Source organism: Rhinatrema bivittatum, chromosome 9, assembly GCF_901001135.1.
Source record: "Rhinatrema bivittatum chromosome 9, aRhiBiv1.1, whole genome shotgun sequence".
In the NCBI taxonomy this organism is placed as follows: domain Eukaryota; kingdom Metazoa; phylum Chordata; class Amphibia; order Gymnophiona; family Rhinatrematidae; genus Rhinatrema; species Rhinatrema bivittatum.
Window position 1 is genome coordinate 267,223,238 of NC_042623.1, and position 11,959 is coordinate 267,235,196.

At 47.1% G+C, this 11,959-nt stretch overlaps 1 protein-coding gene across 2 annotated transcripts in view; it reads right to left on the reverse strand.

Moving 5' to 3' along the window:
* SLCO2A1 (solute carrier organic anion transporter family member 2A1) overlaps window positions 1–9,824 on the reverse strand; it is a 127,673-nt gene extending 117,849 nt beyond the window's left edge. The window contains exon 1 of one of the 2 annotated variants that reach the window (XM_029615266.1): window positions 9,673–9,824. In XM_029615266.1, the coding sequence (XP_029471126.1) occupies window positions 9,673–9,741 (69 nt within the window). In that variant the 5' untranslated portion in view covers window positions 9,742–9,824. The remainder of the gene's footprint in view (window positions 1–9,672) is intronic. The other variant, XM_029615267.1, reaches the window with a different exon arrangement.
* Window positions 9,825–11,959: the final 2,135 nt, after the last annotated feature.

The window sequence follows — 11,959 nt, forward strand, 5'->3', positions numbered from 1 at the left end:
CATCCTCTCTGTTTCTCCCTATCTCTGGTTTACCTCATTCACTACTTCTTGTTCCTCTATAAACCTCTTTCCTAAGTCCCACCTCTTCATTTATCACCCCCAATGCTATATCCAAGTTCTTAATCTCCGTCTTCCCATTATCGCCCTCGTACCAGCTCTCCATTCCCCACACTCAACTCCGAGCTCATAATCTCCGCCTTTCTCTCTGCTCACCTCCGAGCCCCATAGTAATACAACACAGTGTGGATTTCAAGCAATTCACGCCTCATAAGACTGAAAAATGGCAGAACCTCACCCAGAAACACAGTACATGCTTGTAGACAAATCATTTGATCCAGCCGGTATGCCTAATTGCCCTTCCATACACAGCTCTAGCCAAGGATCACTCTTAGCTATCAACCATACTATCCTGACAGCCTTCACTGCTCGACCTGTGGCCAACACTCTTCCTCGCCCATATCAACTTGACAAAATGTAGGAGACCACAGCGGCTCCCCTTTCTCCTTGGTTGGGAAGTGCAGCCAAGTCAGCTCGCTGTCCTTGCTGACAACCTGCCACCTCCCACAATTACATCTGAGACTTTAGAAAAGTCCCTGCCACCACTAAATGTTGGCCGACCTTGCCTTCTCTTGATAGGGTCTTGACACCACTGTACCACTGCCCTGTCAAGTCGGCTTTGTCATCTCCCCTCTGTAGCCCTCTACTGCTCCGGGTCCATGAGCTGTTGCAATGCATCTTCTTCAGCTCGCAGGGACTGGAAATCCCGCCAGTCTTTCTGCTGCTGCTGCCACAGATGGGAGGAAAAAAACAATCAGGGTCCAGAGCTAATGCTACTGTTCTTCTTCTATTAGCCATCCATCCGTATAAGAGCAATTCTTGGCTAAGCTATTCCTCAGGGAGCAAGTACTACTACAGCAGCACTTCAAACCGGGCCTCCAGGCAAAACTTTCCTAGGCTCTGAGGGTCGCCATTACCTTGCCTCTATCCAGGCCTGCTCCTCCTCTGGCAATGGCCCGCAGCAGCAGCAGCTACTTGAAAAATTTAGTGCAGGTCTTGGGAGCCCTTGCACGCTGACAGGCCCCGAGGCGTTCCTCCTGACATGCAAATTTCCATAGTAAAAGGCTCCCAAACACGGTGCTGCTGTGGGACTCTGAGGAGAGGGGAGAGGGATGGATCTGGGCGTGAGAGCTCCAGGTACCCCGCACCTCTGATGCTCGGGAGGGGTTACAGGCAGGAAACATACCCCATGCACCCAACTTGTTAAATCCAGCCCTGATATTAACCCTGGATCCTCCTTCATGGTAGCTCTGGGTCAGAAGGCTGGTCTAAATCACATGTTTTGGGAAAATCTTTGGGCCTGCGTTAACTTCCCTTGATGGCTTTCCCCCGAGGTTTCAATGCAGCATTTGTAGGATATTGCAAATATGAAGCTAGGAGTGACAGATGCTGTAATCCTCCCACCAGCACTTCTGGAATATGGCTGGAGGGTTGGACTTTGCCCATTATTTTCTGGCCCTGGGTCCCTGGACAAGAGATGCTGCATGTTTCGGGGTGAGTGTGTGTGTGTGTGAGGGGGGTGTGTGTTTGCTGCTGCTATGCTGGGTTACAGGAGTGGAAGGTTTGCTGCTTAGCTTCTTGCTCCGCCGCTGACAGCTTCCCCTGCACGTTCTGTATACAGAGCAGCGGGAATACTGTACAGGTGGGGCAGGAACTCTAAGGGCACGTGGAGTTCAGCCCTTCCCCTGGAGAGTCCTGTCAATAAACAGCCTGCAGCAGCACAACTCGCCAGAAAAACCTCCTGCTCACAGGAAACCTGGGCACTTTTACAACAGGAGAGGCTGGTGAGCTTCACTCACTGTCATTACAGCAGGGGACAGACGCCCTGACCAGGACATTCTGTCACACAAAGACTCTGCTGTAAATGGGAGAATGACACGCGGCGGGTGCCTGGAAATAATTTTTGTTTTATGTCCTTATGCTGTTTTCTTTAAAAAAAAAGAAAATGTACGTTGTTTATATCATTTCATTTTCCCATGTGAAATTTCTGTCATTTTAGAGTACCTTACATTTTTACAAGGCCTATATCTTTTTTTTTTTTTTACAACATGGGTATTGCATTTTAATATGTGTGCACTTGGGTGAACTTTGCATACAGTGCATGCTGAAACGATCTTTCATTGGTTGTTTGTGTCATTTCATATGGGAAATAACACAAAATGAAACAAGACATCTTGTTGATGTTTTCAGGTTGTTTTAAAATGACAGTTCATCCCTAAATGACAGAGATATTCAGGGTGGTTCATTCACACTCACATGCAATGCAGACTCCATGGAGCCATATCAGTCCTGCAGAAGACTGGTTTCTTTGCAGACTGTGACAATTTTTTATTAGATCATCATAAGAATAAATCGAAAGATGACATCTGAAGAAGGGACCTGTATGATCTAAAAAAAAGCTCCTGCTTATGCTGATCCAATAAAAGGCATCACAATCTAAGAGATACTGGTCACTTCAGCATCCCTAGCCCCTACTTCCCCCATCGGTGGCTCCAAGGTAGAAAGGGGCAAGAGTGAGAGCCAGTCGCTGCTGCCAATCAGATAGGATTTAAAATTTGGGACGGTTTCAGGGCCAAGCCATGGCCCTAAAGCAGTATGGTTGTAAATACTATGGTGCTGTACCAGTTTTAAATTTCTGCTTGACTATGCAGGAGAAACTGGGGCTTGTTCCTTACCCTTTCTACCCTGGAAACCCTGATGGAGTATGTAGGGAACAGATGTGGGGGGTGGGTGTGTGTCTGTCTGTCTGTCTGTGTGTGAGGCAGGGGGAAGGGGTTCGTTGCTTTTAGTTTGTTCCTGTTTTGGAGGTTTTTAAGAATGTAATGTTTCAATTTGGCCAACAAACCAAACCAAAATAAACATTAAATGGAACAAATCCCAAAAAACACCAAACCGAAATGAACCTTTCCTCCCCTGCACCTCCCTACTTAGCACTGAGCATATCATGCAGCCAAGGTCCTGTGTGACTCTCGCTCTGACTTTCGGCTCCTGGATGGATAAATCAGTCCTGGTCTGTCTGTGAATGACTGCACTGTATACTGTAAAGAGCCGCCGGCTGTAAATATTTCTCCCTCACATCTGGAGTGCATCTCCGAGATTTAAATTCATGTATTTATCAAAAGGTTTCAGAGATACATGAAATACGTCCATGCTGCAGCATGAACCTTCTCAACAAGGAATTTTGTATTTTAATAGGCAAACTGTCCCTTAACGTTTAGGAACTGGATTGGTAATTGTAACTGCAGCTGCCACAGCCATTATTCTGGCTAATAATAATTCTGCTTTCCTTAACTCAGAGGCTGTCAGACAGGTGCGTAAGAAGCAGCAAAGAGATGGCTGCAGAGAGTGGTCTACAATGCTCTTCTGTCCTGCAGTTTTGCTGAAAGGTGCATTATATGACCAAATTTCAGTGACTTTTCATAAAATCAAAGGATCTCTGATTTAGGGCCTGATATATATAAAAGGGTTTTTCCCTAACACACCCCCCCCCCCTCCCATTCCCATTTTGAGAGAAAAATGCTTCGTATAGCTTGACCACTACAGCCCGAGTCACTAAGCTTTCCCCCCGCCACCCCATAGATACAGAATGAGAAAAGAGCCTTAGTAAATCAGGCCCTTAGTTCACTACACGATGTCCTGGTCTGAGGCCTCACGAACAAAAGAAAAAGAAAGAAAAAAACCCGAAACGCACAAGGGCAGACCCGGCAGAGGCCTTGTGCCCTGGTGCAAACTTTGCCGCAGTTTTGCTCTGGTGCTGAAGACACTGACATATTTCCACTGATAAATCTGCAGCAACGTAGAGCAGCCTTGGGGCTCAGCTGGTAGCACTACACAGATCTGGGGCAGGGGAGGGGGAATAAATCCCAATTTCTGGGTCTTAAATGTGTCTGGCTGAAGTCTGAGGTTGAATTGACATCCCCACCAGAGTCCCTGGAGCCTCTTTCCAAATGAGCACAGTAAGTGATAAGAGCAGAGCAGAAAGGATGTGACAGCCGAAATCCCGCTGTCTCTTTAGAGGTCTTTCCATTGTGTGCAGCCCTAGCTCTGATTTTATGAGATTAAATACAATAAAGGTGTGGCTAGGGGATGTGTTCAGAACTATTTTTAAACGTAAACAAGCAGAAGAGGCACACGTGCCCCCTCCTAGAAAAAGTTTGAATACCGAGGATCTAAAACAGGTGCCTGAGGAAAGGGATCGTGAACCTTCGGCTTTAACTGAAAATTGTGTCGCTTTTCTTTTTTACGTACGGTTATTGCCAGTAGGTTAGCATGGCTTACTGCTTTCTGAAGCAGTGGAAGAGAGAGAGAGAGAGGCCGAGTCACAAGCACATTTGTAGACACAGAAACACATGTAACAAAAGCACAAACATTTTGATTTTATTCGAAACTTGAGATTAGGTTTTTTTGTTTTTTTGTTTTTTTTTAAACAAACATGTTTATAACAAATTGGTACGGCTCAAAGATATACCAGTTAAATAAATGTGCTCAGTCCCCGAATGCTGATCAGAAACCTTGAGTTTATGAAGAATCAAAAGAACGCACAATTTTATAAATTGGCTGCAATACGCCCCGCACTGCATTTAAATCTGATCTTCTGCGGGGTCTCCGCCGATGGCTGGAATAAACCGGCAAGGAAAGTCATTGCAGGCATTGGGAGTGGAACAGGATGCTAGCATGTGCCTCATGATTAAACACTGAAGCCACCTGCTTATTCTCACATTTCTGTGTTATACTTATTCCATATCGGAGCTTTGCTCGGCTCAGCTTTCAGATCACGGATATTTATGACTCTAAACTGAAGTCCATAGAAAAATATTAGTTTCCAGAACCTAGGTTCCTGGATGGTCTAACCACTTCCAGTCCACTGCCTTCTGTCTCCCTTGTATGTGCACAGAATTCCGCTGGTCATGTGTGTCCCCACATGACAAGCGTGTGTGGGGTGTGTGGGGGAGGCGGTCAGCTTTAGCCATTGCTCGATGTTGGACACCTAGCGGCCAGATTTAGGGTTCATGTTAGCTAGGTTCCAGAGGGAGCTGCATTTTGGGGCCCCTGGCTGAGGACTGTTGCTGCCATGGCTGAGGTGAATAGGAAGGGGGGAGGGGGTGGTATATAAAAATAGCGGATAGCCCCCAGCTAGTTAATAAAAATTAATTTTGCAGAGCTCGGTTCAGAATGAACTGGAAGCACAAAAGAGCAGAGTGAAACTGCTGGGCCATAAAAAAAAATCAATTATCTAATAAATACATAAATTAAAATTAAGAAAGCTGTCAATAATAAGTGAAATGTGTGCTTAAATAAGTGGATATAGTTGAAAGATTTAAAAAAAAAAAAAAAAAAGTCCAGTGTAAAGGTGAGTTTTAATTAAAGATAGCGTGGTGCAATGGTTGTCAATCCCAGAGTATGCACTTTTTAAAATAAACTGCAAATGAGAAAAATAATTGATAATTCAAATCAAGGCCTTCTGCTTGATGCTTTCAATTGACTTGATTTAAATCGATATGTCCTGACAGACACAGAAAGACAGTAACAGACAGAGACAAAGTGCCAGTTTTTCAGATTTGTTTCTCCCAGTTTGTTCTTGTGGGAACATTTTTGATAACACAAAGAAACAATGGCAAATAAAGATCTCCAGGCCCATCGGGTCTGCCCATTTCCCTTGCTAACTGTGATACTGCAGACCTTTCTGGATCTCGCTGACTCTTTTCTTCCCCTATCACTAAGATTCCTCTCTGTTTGTCCAAGGATTTCTTGCATTCCAATAATGTAACCAATTCCACTGGGTTTTAATGCTATGTTTGGTGTGATAAGATTCAGTTGTGCTAGTACATCCCAAACCACCACAAGCACTGCTGATAAACCTGGAGCATTCATCTCCCAAACCTCCTGCAACCAGCTCAAAGGAGAGTGACAGCTGGCAGAAAATCTCTGAAGAAAATGTATTTCTGAAGAATGAAAAGTTAAGGGAACGTTATAGTCCAGGACCTAAGCTGCATCACTCTCTATAGAGGGGAACGGTCATTAGACTTGAGCCGTACAAGTCTACAGAAGACTCTCACGTGATGAATCAGAAAAAAAGGTCAGACATGCGCAAAAATTATACACAGAGGGATAGAGACAATTAACTCCCTAAGCTAACCCCTGTGTTTTATTTATAATGCATCATGAGGTAAAAATCATATGTGCAGATGTCTGCTGGGGCGCAGGGATTCAATAGGATCCTGGCCAATCTGTTTTGCAGTTTCAATACCGCTGACACACACATGCAACCACTGCTGGGGTGGAGGCTACAGCTGCAAATATTTTATTTGTATGAGCAAACAGTCTGAAAAAAAAATTAATCAGACTTCCCAGACCTGTGATTAAGACTCTATGTCACAAGCGATATGCAAGAGTATTTAAATGTTCCACCCTGCTTTAAATGAATGTACCTCACGTGAGGCAGCTCTCAAGCTTTAGCACAGAGGAGGAAGTACATGGCAAGCTGAAGCACTGCACTGAGGTGTCTGAGTGGCCCCTAGCATGAATAGGACTAGTGAGGGAATCAGTACACAGCACTTCTAAAAACTCATTTCAGAATAGCAGCAGTGTATCTTAGAATGGATATACTGGGAATGCCTGGGAATGGCCTCTATTCCCTGCAGTGTAATAAAAGGTATAAAAACTCCTAGGGATGTTTTTTTATTCCCTGCAGTGCGATACAGGGCTCAGAAGGGATACAAATGTCTGGGGAAGCTCTTCATTCCCTGCAGCGTGCGATACACTGAAAGAGAGAGGACAGAAAAAAAACCGGGGACATTCTTTATTAGAGGCGGTACGATACTGTAAGATGGAAGAGATAAAATGTCTTTAATTCAAGTAGCACGATATAATAGGATGGAAAGGGTAGAAACGCCTCAGCATGGCCTTTGTCCCTTGCAGCATATATACAGGCCGATACTGTACAGTGCGCGGGAAAACGGGCGAGCACTCGCTTTCCTAACGCACGCCCAGCCACCTCTCCTGGGCGCCCGATGCCGTATTTAAATGAGGAGTCGCGCTGAGGAGCAGGCGCTAGAGGCAATAGCGCGCCCCTAACACCTCCTTAGCAGCGGAAGCCCAGGAGAGGTGGCTGTCAGCAAATTTGGAAAACGGAAGCTCAGTTTTACGAGCTTCCGTTTTCCTAACCTGACCCGCCGGCACATTATTTAAAAAAAAAATAAATTTTAACCTTTTGTCGAGAATGTACAGAAAAGCAGTAATTTCTGAGCGTAAAATCTGCGGATCGGGCGCACTTTTTTTTTTCTGTATCCCAGGCAAATAACTAATAGCCTCATCAACATTCATTTGCATGTGATGAGCACTATTAGTTTCGGGGGGATGGGGGGAGGGTTTGGACATGCGTCTTGGGTGCGCTAAACTCCTTATTGTTTAAGGGGTAGTGGACTCGCGTCCAACCGCGGGTAAAACAGTGCGCTCAGCTGGGCGCACGTTACCGTATCGGCCTGAGGGTGAGATAGAAGGGATAGTAATACCTGGGATGGTCATAGCGAGCAATGGAAGGGACAAAAACACCTAGGGAGGGTCTTAATTCCCAGCAATGATGTAGAAATCATAGAAGCTCCTGGAAATGGTTTTTAAATTCCCTACAGCGGGATACAAAAGAATAGAAACACCTGGGCATGGTCATTGTTCCCTACAGTGTAATTCAGCTAGATGAAGAGATTGGTATGGTCTTTATTCCTTGCACCCTGTCAAACAATGAGGTATTAGGGATAGAAATACCTGAGGATGTCCTTTATTCACTGTTGTACACTACAGTGAGACAGAAAGAAGCATAACGTCATAAGATATGTCATACTGGGTCAGACCAAGGGTCCATCAAGCCCAGCATCCTGTTTCCAACAGTGGCCAACCCAAGTCTCAAATACCTGGCAAATACCCAAACATTAAATAAATCTCAAGCTACTATTGCTTGTTAATTAACAGCAGTTTATGGATTTTTCCTCTAGGAACTTATCCAAACCTTTTTTTAAACCCAGTTACACTACCTGCTGTAGCAACATCCTCTGGCAATGAAATCTAGAGCTTAATTATGCACTGCTTCATAGGCCAGCCGTTCCATGCCACTTATTGTGGTTGCCCTTCTCTGCACTTTCTCCAGTGCAGCTATATCCTTTTTGAGATGCGGTGACCAGAATTGCACACAGTATTTAAGACGCGGTCTCACCGTGGTGCAATCAGAGGCATTATGACAACCATTGTTTTATTTACCATTCCCTTCCTAATAATTTCTAACACTCTGTTTGCTTTCAATGTATTATCTACTATGATGCCTAGATCTCTTTCCTGGGTGGTAATTCCTAAGGCAGAACCTAACAGTGTCTAACTACAGCAAAGGTTATTTTTCCCTATGTGCATCACTTTTACTTGTCCACGTTAAATTTAATCTGTCATTTGGAAGCCCAATCTTCCAGTCTCACAAGGTCCTCCTGCAATTTATCAGAATCCGCTTGAGATTCAACTACTCTGCATTATTTTGTGACATCTGCAAATTTGATCACCTCACTTGTACCCCTTTCCAGATCATTTATAAATATATTAAAAAGCACCAGTCCAAGTGCAGATCCCTGAGGCACTCCCTGTGGCTGTTTACCTTTTTCCACTGTGAAAATTGCCCATTTAATCCTACTCTCTGTTTCCTGTCTTTTAACCAGTTTGCAATCCACGAAAGGACATCACCACCTATCCCATGACTTTTTACTTTTCCTAGAAGCCTCTCATGAGGGACTTTGTCAAACGCCTTCTGAACATCCAAGTAACTACATCTACCGGTTCACCTTTATCCACATGTTTATTAACTCCTTCAAAAAATGGAGGAGATCTGTGAGGCAAGACTTGCCTTGGGTAAATCCGTGCTGGCTGTGTCCCATGAAACCATTTCGATCTAAATGTTTTGTGAAATGCCTGGGGATGGTCTTTATTGCCTGAAGAGTGCTGTCATAGAGAGAAGGGATAGCAATGCCTGGGAGTTATCTTTATTCCTTGCTGTGTGAGAGAGAGAAGGGGTCTGTGCCGGCGGTGGGGTGAAACAGAAGGGATGGCTTTGCCGGCAGCAGGAAATACAGAAGTGAGAGAGAAGGTGCAGAAAATCCCATGGATTCTCTTTATTCCCTGCAGCAGGATAAAAGCTCCAGAAATGCCCGGGGATGATAAAAGCTCCAGAAATGCCCGGGGATGATAAAAGCTCCAGAAATGCCCGGGGACTGCTCTTTCTGCCCTACAGCCAGAGAAAAGCCTGGGGATATTCGCAAAGGTGACAGGGTTTCGTATTTGCCTTGTGTCCCGGTTACCGACAGTGAGGAAACTTCCCGATGCGGAGTCATTTTTCTTTCTGAGTTCACAAGGAGCGCTCGCACTTTGTAAGAAAATGTCAAGTGGCAGGTGTCAGTGGCAGCTTCCTTTATGCAGCATTCAGGACGGACGGGGCCGTCAGACGGGACTGGCCGAGTGCGCGGTAACGGGGGCGCTCGGGTTTGGGAGAAGGGCTGCGCTCCTCCCGGCAAGAAGAGCCAGGAGGAGCGCAGCTCGCGCTGCCGAGGATGGCGAAAGCCGCGCGTGCGCGCGCGCGCGCCTCACCTTGATGTTGCAGAAGAGACGTCGGCGCGAGGAGCCGGAGGGCTCGCGCTCCTCACCCTGCGCCCCCATGACGGCCCCGGCGACTCCCTGCACAGGCTCCTCGCGAGCAGAGCGCTCCGGCTGCCTTCCGCCTCAGGTACAACCGCGCATGGGAGCGAGACGGCAGCTTTTATAGCTTCCAGGAGGAGGAAGTGGGTGGGTGCCCGCCTCCCCCTCTCTCGTCTGTGAAGAGGAAACGACAGGGGCAGAGAGAAAAGGGGAGGGCGGGCGGCGGCAGCAGAGGCAGCGCGCGCCCCCCCCCCCCGGGGCAGGTGGGAGGAAGGCCGCCCCCCTGCGGCCGCCAAACTTCCCGGCGCAAGTCCAACTCTTCCTGCTCGGATACCGCGAGCCCCAGGAGAGTCAGGATGGGGGGAGGGTACCGCGGGTTCCAGCTGCAGCCTCTTCCTTTTATCGGGCTGCTTTCTACAGGGTTTTGCTTTTTACTGTTTTGTTGATTTGTTTTTTTTAATTGACTACACTCCTTCTTGAAATAAAAGATTACATTTTTTTTTTAGTTATTGCATTTGTCCCTAATAACTTTTGTGGTGACGGTGAGAGTCCTAGCCACACCACATTTTCAACACAAGTCGCGGGGGGTGGGGGGGGGATCCGAAAGGATTCATGTGACCCCCACCTGCTGGAAAGCGGGCTTTATTCGCTCTGTGAGGACCTTCCACAGTCCTATTTTACATGCATGATGCATCCCTGTGATACCTGCGCGGGCTGCAGCTGTGGAGCCCCACTTCAGCGCTCCATGCTGTATTCAGACTTTATATGTATCCGTCTGATGAAAGATCCCCTCTTCTGCTCTCCACGCACCCTGATTTACTTAGCCTAACAGTGGTGGAAGAAGTAAAGCGAGGGGAGTTTTCCAAAACTGAAACACTAATATCTCCTCATGAATTACATGATTCAGCATGAAAAAGGGGGCATTTATTGAGTTTTAACTGTCAACTGCTGAGCATTATTTTGCTAGTTTATTGCTGTCAGTAGGTGTCTGACTGATGCAGAATAGCAGGCTCTTCTTTCCCAGGAATGGACAGCAGCATGCACTCTGCCTCAGCTGTCTCATACTCCTTCCTCAGTCATGCCAAGTGACCCGATGCAGAATAGCAGGCTCTTCTTTCCCAGGAATGGACAGCAGCATGCACTCTGCCTCAGCTGTCTCACACTCCTTCCTCAGCCATGCCAAGTGACCCGATGCAGAATAGCAGGCTCTTCTTTCCCAGGAATGGACAGCAGCATGCACTCTGCCTCAGCTGTCTCATACTCCTTCCTCAGCGATGCCAAGTGACCTGATGCAGAATAGCAGGCTCTTCTTTCCCAGGAATGGACAGCAGCATGCACTCTGCCTCAGCTGTCTCATACTCCTTCCTCAGCGATGCCAAGTGACCCGATGCAGAATAGCAGGCTCTTCTTTCCCAGAAATGGACAGCAGCATGCACTCTGCCTCAGCTGTCTCACACTCCTTCCTCAGCCATGCCAAGTGACCCGATGCAGAATAGCAGGCTCTTCTTTCCCAGGAATGGACAGCAGCATGCACTCTGCCTCAGCTGTCTCATACTCCTTCCTCAGCGATGCCAAGTGACCCGATGCAGAATAGCAGGCTCTTCTTTCCCAGGAATGGACAGCAGCATGCACTCTGCCTCAGCTGTCTCACACTCCTTCCTCAGCCATGCCAAGTGACCCGATGCAGAATAGCAGGCTCTTCTTTCCCAGGAATGGACAGCAGCATGCACTCTGCCTCAGCTGTCTCATACTCCTTCCTCAGCCATGCCAAGTGACCCGATGCAGAATAGCAGGCTCTTCTTTCCGAGGAATGGACAGCAGCATGCACTCTGCCTCAGCTGTCTCATACTCCTTCCTCAGCCATGCCAAGTGACCCGATGCAGAATAGCAGGCTCTTCTTTCCCAGGAATGGACAGCAGCATGCACTCTGCCTCAGCTGTCTCATACTCCTTCCTCAGCCATGCCAAGTGACCCGATGCAGAATAGCAGGCTCTTCTTTCCCAGGAATGGACAGCAGCATGCACTCTGCCTCAGCTGTCTCATACTCCTTCCTCAGCCATGCCAAGTGACCCGATGCAGAATAGCAGGCTCTTCTTTCCCAGGAATGGACAGCCAGCATGCACTCTGCCTCAGCTGTCTCACACTCCTTCCTCAGCCATGCCAAGTGACCCGATGCAGAATAGCAGGCTCTTCTTTCCCAGGAATGGACAGCCAGCATGCACTCTGCCTCACCTGTCTC